This window comes from Vulpes vulpes, chromosome 1 (genome assembly GCF_048418805.1).
Source record: "Vulpes vulpes isolate BD-2025 chromosome 1, VulVul3, whole genome shotgun sequence".
NCBI lineage: Eukaryota > Metazoa > Chordata > Mammalia > Carnivora > Canidae > Vulpes > Vulpes vulpes.
Genome location: NC_132780.1, coordinates 64,479,493 through 64,493,069, shown reverse-complemented (window position 1 = coordinate 64,493,069; position 13,577 = coordinate 64,479,493). Strand labels below are relative to the sequence as shown.

Below are 13,577 nucleotides of genomic sequence, written 5' to 3'. Positions count from 1 at the left end.
AATACCAGCTTACCTTAAGTGAAATAAAGCTACTGACCTGTTTGGGTCTGTGTGAAAAGAAAAACAAAAATGAGTATAAAGAACATACTCTAATCTACCATTAGCTATCAGGAGGAGGTCATTGATAAGGAGGGTGACATCCAACAAAACCAGTGATAATATCCAATTATTATTTTTAAATACTGGAATCCTGAATAATTAAATCTGTACCTGAGATGACTTTATGGTATGATTTACTGAGAACTGCTCTTAGCTCACAAAAGAGTAAATTAATTTGAAAAGTAAAGTAATTTGTATAAAAAAATCATTTTAGTTACCTGAGTCCTACTAAGATGAACTCAAACATGATAAAGAACATAATGGCAGCTTACTGGCTATCCTCACTATAAACTGAAAATGCAGCTTGGAACAAAAATGAATATTTAGTATCAAGTGTTCTTTGCTTACCTCAGATCCTATTTGACTTCCTTAAGTATTCTTCATTTTACTTTCCCATAATAGCTTATTTTTTAAGTAAGTTGAGAAGGATGCTTGGGTCTCTTTGAAAATCAAACAGATTTCTCCAGGTTTATTTCACTAATCATGATATGAAGTTGCCACTTTTTGTAGGTCCTCTGCATTTCCTTGATTGCTATAACTGTATATTTATATTTTAACTAATGGAAAATGTACTGGTTTTTAAGGTTTTCTGGAAGCAAGCTGAAGAATGAGGTAAGAATTATTTTCATTTCTATTTTGTGTCTGCCATAAAATGTACTACAAACCAAACAATAAGTGCTAGCCATCCTCGTGGACAAATATAGAAATAAATGTTAATTTACTAGTTGCCCATTGAGTGATTGAGAATCTTGGACAGAGCTAAGTTAGATTTGTGGCAACTGGTGTTTCTTTATATGGACCGACTGAACAATTTCCAATTAGCCTAGGAAGGGTAATTTCTCAATTATTCTTACCTAATATCAGATACTTAAGAGATTGCAAAAAAAAAAAAACATTACCAATCTAAGAAATGTCAATTTCTATTTAAATATAAACAGAACATCTAAACCTGAGAGGATATGGAAGGAATTGGTATTTGGAATATACCCATTTAGACAAAACTTACAGGTTTAATAGTTATCAAGAAGCCCAAATGTTATGCTATGTTTTGTTTTAACTATTTTGTGTGTGAGTGTGTGTGTGTGTGTGTGTGTGTGTGTGTGTGTATTCAGTTTGCTGATCTCTTCTGCAATGTGGGGATGGGGTGGATGGCAGAGGTGGGAGCTAGGGAGAAAGTGTACATGTCTCTAGCGTGCGTGCACACACACACACACACACACACACACACACTTTCTCCTTAGACTCCCCTCCCTGTCCCCACCCCCAACCAAGGAACAGATCAGCAAACTGACTTTATCTAAATGAGTTAGACTACCATTAGGGACTGCATGGCTAATTAGGCACATGATAAGGCCTTCATTATCCTCAAGTTATCTAATCATTAAAAGAGGTGCCACAGAAATAAGGGCACATGGCAATGTGTTGTGTGGTAAATCTGGACCTGAGGTAAATTGTAGCCCCATTAGTTTGGTGAAATGATGCAAGCATATTATCTTAAGAAATAATATAAAGCCCCCAACCCTTTGAAATGATCAATTTCTTCCCACCAGTGCTTTTAATACAGTTAATGGCTAATTACATAATAAAATCCTCTAGATTGCTCTTTTTATCAATTAAATAATAGCTCTTTATTAGATAAACAATTGTGAAAGTGCAAAAATATTGACTTAGAAATACACTTCAGTTGACTGAAGTTTATGTCAATAGGGAATTTAAGTAATTTCTCTCAGGTGTTCTTTCTACCACTTTGATGAAGCTGGTGGTACTAGTGAGCCATCAGCTCTTACATCCTGTCCACGGGAAGGCTCACTTTGCAGAATAAAAGAAAAAAATGTTTCTTAAGTTTCCTCCTTAGAAGAGCACACCACAAGTTCAGATACAGATTTTGTTAATAAATTTAAAATAAAATATTTTTGTTAAGGCTACACAGCTTTATTTCCAAAGACACCCAAAACAATAATAGAGTATTGTTATTATGATTATAGAAATGAACACAAGGGCTTTCTAACGGCTCAGAACTACTCTAAATACCTTTAAAAATGAAAATAGAATATTTGTTAAAGCTGAAATTTTAAAAAATTATTTTGTACCTAGGGTGATCACCCATCATACTTTGCTCAGGACGTGAGACTTTCAGTGTAAACCTTCATATACTTTAGTTCATTTGAACATTAATAACTGTTAGGTAAGGAGAATAGGTGTTAGCATACTAATTTACAAGAATTGTGAGGCTGAGAGATGTATTTGCTTTTTAAAAAATTCTGAATAAAATTCTATTTTTTAAAACTCACGGGCAAGATATTAATCAATAGGTATGTGGAGTTGAGGAGGTAGTTAGGTAATAGGTAATAGGTAGTTGAGGACAAATAGTGAATGGATAGATTTTCTCTTTTACAGAGTAGCAGGAAAATATGGCTTAAAAAGCAATTATATGTAGGGTGTCGTGGGTGTTAATCCATTTGAAGTGGTTAAGGACGTTTCCCATAGGAAGTGACATTTAGGGAAAGAACTGCGAATAAGTGAGAGCTTCGAGGAGTGGAGTTGGGGAAGAGCGGAACAGTGGATGGAATAGATGTAACAGTACAGGTTAAGGTTTCTTGGACTTGGTATTACTGACATTTTGGACTATATAATTCTGTGTTGTGGGGAATGTCTTGTACATTGTGGGATGTTTAGCCACATACATTGTCTCTGGTTTCCATTCACCAGGTTCTACACCCTCCCCTTGTGACAACCAAAAATGTCTCTGATGTTACCAAATGTCAACCACTGGCATATGGGAAGGCAAACAAGAGGAGCATCATGTTATAGATACATAAATAAGTCCGGATGAGAAAATATCTGGACTAGGGTAATAGCTCTAGGGATGGAGAGAAGTGGCTGATTTTAGCTAGGAAACACTGGAAAAGAAGCAGGTAGAAGAAAAGGAAAAATGATGAGTTCAATTTGGGACTCATTATATTTGATGTGCTTGTGAAATACCCTGTGTGGACTTGAAGTGGGCAGCTGGATATATGTGACTGGAAAAGAGGATTTAGTTGGATATTTACTTTGATGGGAATTGAAACCATGGTAATGGATAAAAGTGTCTAGGGAAGAAAAAACTAAATGATAACAGAATAGGCTATGAGAAAAGAGTTGTGAAAAGTGGGGAAAAAGGGTTAGTAAGATAATTGAAAAGAACCCAAAGAAGGAAGAAGAGGAGGGGAATTTAGTGGCATTGAAGCAAGAGAAAAGAATGCTTTCAACAGAAGGGAATGGTCACTGCTATAAAAAGTGCTAGAAAGTCATCAAGATAAGGGCTGAAAAAGATCTATGGAATTACTTAAGTGGAGATAATTAATGACTTTAGGAAGAACATTTTCAGTGGAGAGCTAGGGTTTGATTGGTTTGTGAAGTGACTGGGAAGTATCAGTGAATGTAGAAAATTTAGTCAGGTTGAGGGTAACAGTTGGAGGAGGACTTGAAATTTAGTTTTAAAGGATGATTAGACTATCATTCGAATGTTGGTAGAAAAGATTCAGTAAAGAATAGAGACTGGACATACAAAAGAGAGGAGAAAGCTGAGAGCACGGGGTCACCAAAGAGGGGGACAGGGAAGACCTTCAGAATAGAGAAAGTGGCTCCAGAGAGAACACTTCTCTCATTAAAACAGGAAAGAGGAAAGGGCTAAAAGTTCAGATGCAAGTAGATGTGTAGATTTAGTGGTAAGACAGTGAGATAGTTTGGTGCTTTTATATTTCTTTCTTAGGTATTATTAATCAGTTAGGTCATCTGCAGTGAGTAAAAATCATGGGGGAAAAAGAGTTTGAAGAGCTTAAAGAAAGTCCCAGTTCTTCTCAGTCAGGATGTCTGCAGAGATGTATCCTAAGGGACTCATTGTATGTAAGGATTGAATGTATGTAAGGCACCAGCTCTTTTAGGCATAATGGAATGGTACTGGCTAAGTGCTGTCCTTCGGAAAATTCTGAAAATGATCATTTAAATCCTTTTCTGTAGTATTTAATTTTCTCACAGATCTCCTACTAAGGGAGTGCAGGGGGCACAGTCTCTGTGAAAAACAAGAAAAGTAAGACATTATAAAATTAAATTGCAGGAACCAGCAGAAATGCAAAACCATAATAAGAGAAGCATGGATCCATCTGATTATACATTATGGAAAAAAAGCTTATAACTTGTATGAATTTCATGTAAATTATTGAATTTCATTTAAATTATTAATATAAAAACAATACCTGGGAACACTTATATCTACTTCATTTCTGATGGGTAATGATATTCTAAGATAGAAACAATTTAAGAAATTTCAAAAGAAAAATATAAAATGGAGAAATTGAAAACTACTTTGTATCAAAAGCATCATATATAAAATTTGAAGTCAAAAGAAAGACTGGAGAGAATGTTTTCAGCAAATACGACAATGAGATAATACTTCCACTAAATAAGGAAACTCTATGAATTTATAGAAAAATATGAAGGCAAGAAATAGTAAAAGACATGAATAGAAAATACACCTAAGGAAGAAAAGCCAGTAATGCATGAAAAAATGGACTGCCAAATAATTTTAAAATTACATTTTAAATTATACAATTATCAGATATTAAGAAATTATTATGATGCCCGTGAAGGTCTGGTGAGATAAGCTCTTTCATATCCTTCTGATGAACACTGAACAAACTCTCTGGAAAATAGTTGGAAGGTCTGTATCAAGCCCTTAAAGTGCTCATACTCTTTCTCCCACAGATTCACTTTTGTATGAATCTCACATAAAGTAACAGAAAATGCTTACAAAATATTGCGCAATAATTGTAATTGGCTACCATGAAAAACTGTGTACAACCTAAATTACTACTAATAAAGAAATGGCTACAGTATTTATAGGACTTTTATGGGACTGAATATTATGTCATTTATTAAGTCTTTTTAAATAACACAGAAATTGTTAATTAGGAAGAAAAGAGGACACAAAAGCAAATATATGTATTTATGGCTTTGAAAATGTAAATGAAGCTGGATATTTATATGTCATAGATGAGTAACAGGATTAATACGTGTAACTCTGCTGTGTAAAACAGTAGCCCCATGTAGCTATTAATTACATAAAATATTCAGTTCCTCTACCGCTTTAGTTACGTTTCAAGTCCCTAATAACCGCATACGGTATTGGACATTGCAGAGACAGAAAATTTTCATCACCATAGAAAGTTCTGTTGGACAGCACTGTTTTAGAATACATAAAATATTCAACTCCGTGATAAAAAAAACACCTCAATGGAAATATAGCCTGCTATATGATCCTGTAATTCACACAGGATCAAAAAGAATAACCAGAAATAGTATTGGTGTTCATGCGCCCCTTCTGATTGACCAAGGTTTGTAACGCATGGTCAACAAATATTTTGAGTGTCATTCTTGCCAATAAACATATGAAAAGCACTCAGCTTCATCAGGGAGATTTTAAACTTCAATCAGGGAAATGCAAATTAAAACCATAATGAATAATCATTTCACTATTATTGGAATAACAGCAGTTAAAAAATTCTGAAAATAAGTGCGGCTAGCAGTGTGGAGCAAAGGAACTCTCATGAACAGTAGGAGGGACAGTCACTAGTAAAGGTGAAGGTGTGCACATCTTATGACTGCATTTCTACAGAAACCTTCACACTGTGCCCAAGCAGGCACACGGGAGTATTGTTTGTAATCTCAGAATGCTGGAAAATGTCCATTATGATATAATGAAGAATAAATGGTAATGTATTTATACAAGGTAATACTACAGTGCTTTGGAAATGAATATACTATAGGATAAGAATCAAATTAGATTCATCTTAAAAATCTACAGTTGAATGAAAAAAACTCATTAAATGTAGACTATATGCTGTGTGGTACCAGTTTTAAAGCAATAGCATATATTGCTTAAGAGCATTTACATAGGAGATAAGTTTTTAGAGGTTCAAATAGGAATGATATAAACTAAATGAAGAACATTATTTCTTGTGGGGAAGGAAGGGAAGAAGATTAGGAGGGCTACAGAGTCTGCTTTAATATTTCAAATATGTAATGTCTCAACCAGGCTAGTTAGTACATGACTATTTATTACTTTTTACCTACACCTTTTTCAAGTTTTAAATAGTTTGTAATATAAAAGAAAAAAATGAAAAAAAAACAAGAAAAGCAAAACATAAAAGACAGGAAGAGGATGGTAAAAAAAAAAACAAGAAAAGCAAAACAAAAAAGACAGGAAGAAGATGAGTAATTATCCGTTAGGGGTATGAATTTCGATTATTTTACATTTTTATTCGTCAGTGTAGTGGTTCAAATTTCAGAAATGTCTTAGAGAATGTTTCAGAGTCCTTTAATCCTCAGGAGTAAAACTAACAAAACCTACTCTCAATACCTTGTCCTGATCAAAAAGAGCCTTTCTTTTCCTGTGAATCTCCTAGTGTGAGCCGAATTTTGTTTTAACTAGCTTTAGTTGTGAAGTTGCCATTATTTCTTAGGGAGTCAGGCCCTTGATTTTGTACATTTCAACCAGGAAGTATCCCCGATAGCCTGAATTTCCTCCTCCTTAGCATGGACCATTCATGGCCAGTTTAACAACTTTGTACCAAGATAAATAACAAATCCTCCCTCCTTGGTATATGCTTTGCAAATATTTGCAGAGTGTTATCATGCTCTCTTTTAGTCATCACTTAGCCAAACTGTGCTGCTTAAAGCCTTTAATCTTTCCTCATAAATCAGACTCTCTTGCCTTCTAATCATATTGTTTCTCTTCTGTAGGTTTCTTCTTGTTTTCTTTTGGAAATAAGATTTTTAATAGTTTACTCAAGAGTACTGAAGTCATCAGATGAGGGGAACCCTCCCCCACCCAACACACACCCCAGGACCTCCGTAGCTGGCCTATGACCTGGCACCAATTTTAGTGCAATTAAAATTGCAAACATATTAGTGTAATTAAGATGATCATGTTTTGCTTCCCCCCCCCCAGCTTATCAGTCATTCCTTTCTTTTTTGTGCCACATGTTCTACACAAGCATATTATTATTTGATTTGTCCCAACTTTGCACATGATTGTTAACGTATCCGACATGTTTAATCAAAAAATTTTTCTGTGGGCATTTTTGCTTCCTGTTGGTGTTCCACATATTGTCATATATTTCTATTACACAAAACTACTGTTTATCAAGATGAGAGTTTCAAATAGATATTTAAATAAAAGACATATAACATACTTTGTTCTTTAATATGTGTTTCCTTAGCACTCTAACATTTTTTTATTGGGAAGTATATTGTTCATAACACACACATTTTTAAAATAACCATAAGATTAAAAACTCAAGACCTACCCCACAGTTTAACAGAAAGAAGTTCTCTGTGCCCCTACGTGGATCAGATCTCCCTCCCTGCCTAGAAAAAGTTACCTCTCTCCACCATTTGGTGTTAATCATTCTTTTCATTTTTCCTTAAAGTTGATTGTTTATGAATATATACCTAAACAATGTGGTTATGGCTACAGAATAATATGAATGCACTTCATACCACTGAGCTGTCTACTTATAAGTGGTGGATAGGTCTACGTATTGTTCATTACTGCCCAGTTTATTATTACCAATGCATTGTTTATTATTTACCCTACATAGAATGGATTCATTTTTTGATGACTTTCTGGTTTCTCTCAGCATAAGATTTTGTGATTCATCAATGTTGCTGTATATGTAGTTTTAACACCTTTATTTGTACTGCTTATAATATTCCACTGTATGAGAATATCACAATGCATTTATTCATTGCATTCTTGGTGGATTTATTTATTTATTTGTTTGTTTATTTATTTATTTATTCTTTGCTGAAAAACAATATTCCTATGAATGTCCTCCAGGTATACATGTGCAGAAGTGGAATTCTAGGTTCTAGGGTATGCTTATGTGTGACTTGACTGGTTAAGATCAAGTTGTTTTCCAAAATGGTTGCATTAATATCTGTCTGTCCAGTTGTGTGTGAGCATGCCTTTTGTTCCACTTTCTCACTGATACTTGGCCTTGAATGACATTTTAGTTCTTGCCAATCCAGTGGCACCTCTGATTTTCATTTGAAAATTTTTTTAATAACTACCATCAAAAAGGTAGGCTTGCATTTTTTTGAATTTTTATTGGCTAGTTCTCTTCTATGAAATATTTGCTCAATTCACATAATTTTTCTATTTTAAAAATCTGATTCTTACTTGATTCTTAGGGGACACCTGGGTGGCTCAGTAATTGAGCGTCTGCCTTTGGCTCAGGGTGTGATTCTGGATTCCTGGGATCAAGTCCCGCATCGGGCTCCTTGCATGGAGCCTGCTTCTCCTCCCTCTGCCTGTGTCTCTGCCTCTCTTTCTGTGTCTCTCATGAATACATAAATAAAATCTTTAAAAATATTTTATTCTTAGGAGTTCTTTATATAGTCTAGATACTAATATCCTATAGGTTATATGTTATAAATAACTTGGTCCGGTTGGTGGTATGTTTCAACATCCTAAAATGCTTTTCAATGAAGATAGTTTTTAATTTTATGGTTAGTGGGTTTTTTTTTTATTTCTTGTTTTTAAAAATCTGTGTATAGTACAGATACTAAAATATTTTTTTATATATTCTTCCAAAAGTAGAAAGTTACTCTAACACTTAAGTCCTTATTTCATCTGCAATTTTTTGAATTTTTTTTATTGTAAAATACACATAACAAAATTGACTATCTTAATTGTTTTCAAGTACACAGCTCAATGATATTAAATACATTCATATTATTGTGCAACTGTAACCACCATCCATCTACAGAACTCTTTTAACCTTGCAAAACTGAAACGCTATGCTCTTTTTTTTTAATTTTTAAAATTTATTTATGATAGTCACAGAGAGAGAGAGAGAGAGAGGCAGAGACATAGGCAGAGGGAAAAGCAGGCTCCATGCACCGGGAGCCTGATGTGGGATTCGATCCCGGGTCTCCAGGATCGCGCCCTGGGCCAAAGGCAAGCGCCAAACCACTGCGCCACCCAGGGATCCCCAACGCTATGCTCTTTAACAATAACTCCTCCTTTCCCTTTCCCCCCAACCCCTGAAAACTACCATTTTACTTTGTGTCTCTATAATTAAGACTCCTCTAGGTACCTCATATATGTGGAGTCACATAGTGTTTGTGTTTTTGTGTGCCTTATTTTACTTAGATCATGTCCTCCAGGTTCATTCATGTTGTAGCATGTGTCAGAGTCTCCTTCTTTTTAAAGGCCGAGTAATATTCCATTGCATGTATATACATTTTATTTATTAGTCTGTCAGTGGACACTTGGATTGAATAATACTGCTGTGAACATACGTATACAAATATCTCTTTAAGACCCTGCTTTCAGTTATTTTGGACATATACCCAAAAGAGGAATTACTGCATCATATAGTAATTCCTTATTTAATTTTCTGAGGAACCAGCATACCGTTTTACACAGCAACTATACCATTTTACATTTCTACCAACAGCACATAATCATACACATCCTCATCAACATTTGTTATTTTCTGGTTTTTGTTTTTGTTTGTTTGTTTGTTTGTTTAGTACTGGTCATCCTAACGAGGGTGAAGTGGTATCTTCAATTTATATTTCCCTGATGATTAGTAGTGTTGAATATAATTTCATATGCTTGTTGATTAATACATATCTCCTTTAGAGAAATATCTATTCAAGTCCTTTGTCCATTTTGAAAGCAGATTGTTTGTCTTGTTTTTAAGTTTTACAAATTCTTTTTATGTCCTGGATATTAATCCCATATTAAACATATGCTTTGAGAATACCTTCTTATATTGCATTGATTGCCTTTTTACTCTGCTGACAGCATTCTTTGATGCACAAAGTTTTAATTTTTTATGCAGTCCAATTTGTCTATTTTTGTTTTTGTTGTCATATCTAAGAAATCATTGCCAAATCTAATGTTATGAGGATTTTGCCCTATATTTTCTTCTAAGTGTTGTATAGTTTAGATATGATACTTTAGATATTTGACTCATTTTGAGTTAATTTTTTCATGGTATTAGGGAAAGGCCTATCTCCATTTTTTATATGAGAATTTCCAGTATTTCTAGCACCATTTGTGGAAAATACTGCCTTTTCCTCATTGAATGCCATTGGCAACGTTGTCAAAAATCACTTACCAGTTTTTGTGAGAGTTTATTTCTGGGTGTTCTATTTTGTTCCACTGATCTATATGTATATCTTTGTGTCAGCTCTAGTTTCTTTTGAAGTTTTGAAATCAGGAAATGTGAATTCTCCAACGTGGTTCTTTTTCCAGGTTATTTTTACTATTTGGGGTCTCTTGAAATTCCATGTGAATTTTAGGATGTACTTTTCTATTTCTGCAAAAACCTTTGGGATTTTGCATTGCGTCCATGGGTTGCTTTAGGTACTATTGACATCTTAACAATAAGTTTTCCAATTCATGAACATAGGATGTCTTCTTACTTATGTTTTAATTTCTTTGAGCATTGTTTTGTAATTTCCATTATACAGGTCTATCACCTTCTTAATTCCCATGTATTTTATTGTTTTTGATGCTATTGTAAATAGAATTGTTTTTTAAATTCTTTTCAGATTTTTTTCATGTTGACTGTATCCTGTTACTCTGCTAAATTCACTTAGTATTTCTAACAGGGGTTTTCTTTTTTTCTTTTTTTAAAAGATTTTATTTATTTATTCATGAGAGATACAGATTGAGAGAAAGGCAGAGAGACACAGGCAGAGGGAGAAACAGGCTCCTTTAAGGGAGCTCAATGTGGGACTCGATCCTGGATCTTGGGATCACACCCTGAGCCAAAGGCAGGCACGCAACCACTGAGCCACCCAGGCGTCCCTCTAACAGGATTTTTCTATGGAATCTCTCTGGTTTTCTACATGTAAAATCATATCATCTGCAAACAGAGATAATTTTACTTCTTCCTTTCCAATTTGGATGCATTTTATTTCTTTTTCTTGCCTAAATGTTATGGCTAGGACTTCCAGAACTTTGTTGAATAGAAGTGTGAAAGTGGGCATTCTTGCCTTTTTCCTGATCTTAAGGGAAATACTTTCAATCTTTCACCATTTAATATGATGTTCACTGTGGGTTTTTCATATAGCTTTTATTACATTATTACTTCTATTCCTAGTTTGTTGATTATTATTATTATCAAAGTGTGTCAAACTTTGTGGAATTCAGCAATTGAAGTAATCATGTGTTTATTCCTCTTAATCTGTTAAGGTGGTATATTACACTGATTGATTTTTGTGTCAAACCATCCTTGCATTCAAAGAGTAAATCTCACTGGTCATGGTATATAGTCTTTTTAATATGTTCTGATTTAACTTTGTTAGAATTTTGCTGAGGATTTATGTGGGAATCTTCATGAAGTGTATTGGTCTGTTTTTGTGGTTGTTTTTGTTGTCGTTTTTCTTGTGGTGCCCTTGTCTGACTTTGGGATCAAGATCATTTTGGCCTCATTGAATGAGTTAGAAAGTGTTCCCTCTTCCTCAATTTTTGGGAAAACTTCAAGAAAGATTCATGTTATTTCTTCTTTCTATGTTTGGTACAATTCACTAGTGAGGCTGTTAGGATCAGAGCCTTTTTGTCAGATTTTTGAATACTGATTCAATTTCCTTACTGGTTATAGATTAATTCATATATTCTCTCTTTTTTGTGATTCAATATTGGTAGAATTTGTATTTCTAGGAGTTTATCCACTTCATCTAGATTGTCCAGCTCGTTGATGTACAGTTGTTCATGTACTCTCAAAATCTTTTCTCAGTAGATTCAGTAGGTTTTCATTTTTTATTTTAGTCATTTGAGTATCCTCTAATCTTTTTTTAAGTCAATCTACCTATTTGTCAATTTTGAGCTTTTTAAAGAACTAAACTTTGTCATTGATTTTCTTTGTTGTTTATGTATTCTCTATTTCATCTATCTCTGCTCTGATCTTAATTATTTCCTATCTTCTGCCCACTTTGGATTTAGTGTGTTCTTTCTTAGTTCCTTAAGTTGTTCATTTAGATTATTGATTTGAGATTTTGATATTTTTTAGATATTTTGATTATTGAATGATTAAGGAAATTTTCTTCTGTTTCTAGCATAGACAGGCAGAGAGAGAGAGAAGTGAATAGTAGTTGAATTTTTGACAAATGCTTTTCCTGTATCAGTTGAAATAATTATATTCTCTATTCCCCTTTTATTCTTCTGTCAGTGTTATTTTAAGCCTAACTTGGTTATGATAGTTCTTATAGATTGCTGGGTTTGGTTTGCTAATATTTTGTTTGGTACTGTTTCAAATATAATAATAACCAAGATTAGCCTATGATTTTTCTTTCTTTTCTTGTCCTTGTTCAGCTTTGGCATAAAAGTTTTCAAATGAATTGGGATGAGCTTCCTCTTTTACACTGTCCGGAAAAAAATCTTTTAAGTTTGAAAATACTGGTTTCCTGAATGCTTGATAAAATTTACTTATTAAAAATCTTCTGAGCCTATTTTTTACCCCCTTTGTGGAAAGATTTTTTATTACTAAGTATATTTGTTAATGGAAATGAGACTATTCTCATATTCCTAACTTAGATTTAAGACAACACTATATATTGACTTTTTTTGTTTGTTTCTGTTTCTCTCTTTTTTCCAATCTCACTAAATTACTTCTTGGGATGAGTAAACATGACTTCCACCCATGAGAAAAGGTATAAGAAAAAGTACAAACTTTCCTAAAATTAGAATTTGAGTGTATTTTTTGTTATGTTTAATCTATCAAATATTAGTTTCATATTTTGCCAAATACTTTTTCTCCCCTTTAAAATTAAATTCTTTATTTTTTGCATTCTATTATTTTCCCAATTTATTGACAGTACCATTCTTTGACAGCACAATGATAGTTCATACTCATAAATGATAAATCCAAGGATTAAAAATCTTTGAAGCATATCTTGAATTATTAAGACTGATTAAATAGAGTGGGTTGGGATTAACTGTGCTAATATATCGCTTATGATAGTTAATCATGTACATAGTAGTTCTTTATCAATTTCTTAAAATTTATTTAATCGTAATAATTCTTCTCTATCCATACTTGAAAATAAAGGACAGCAAGGATGAAAACTAAAACCTAACCTGAAAGAAATTGATTTCTATTGTACTTTTAATCAGTCAATAAGAAATAAAAATATCTAAAATATGTGCTTTAAGGACTGAAAAGATCTTTCTGATTTGTCATGTAAGTCTGTAATTCTACAAAGGTTGGGAATGGTAAGACAGGGTAGGAACCCAACCTATATAAGTAATAAATGTTTACTATGACAGAGACAGACAAAGAAACACAAAAGCTCTGGAAGAAAATCTAGGAAAACCATGGGAAAGAATGAAATTTTGTCTTTGCCAGGAATACCTTACTTCCTCTACCATAGTCACAATTTCATTCTTTTCCCAAACTTTTTATTACAAACCAGTTTGT

At 33.5% G+C, this 13,577-nt stretch overlaps 1 protein-coding gene across 1 annotated transcript in view; it reads left to right on the top strand.

Moving 5' to 3' along the window:
- Nucleotides 1–13,577, top strand: part of RFX6 (regulatory factor X6) — a 54,684-nt gene that overhangs the window by 17,069 nt on the left and 24,038 nt on the right. Inside the window, exon 6 of the mRNA XM_072748025.1 lies at nt 684–711. Within this exon, the coding sequence (XP_072604126.1) occupies nt 684–711 (28 nt within the window). The remainder of the gene's footprint in view (nt 1–683; nt 712–13,577) is intronic.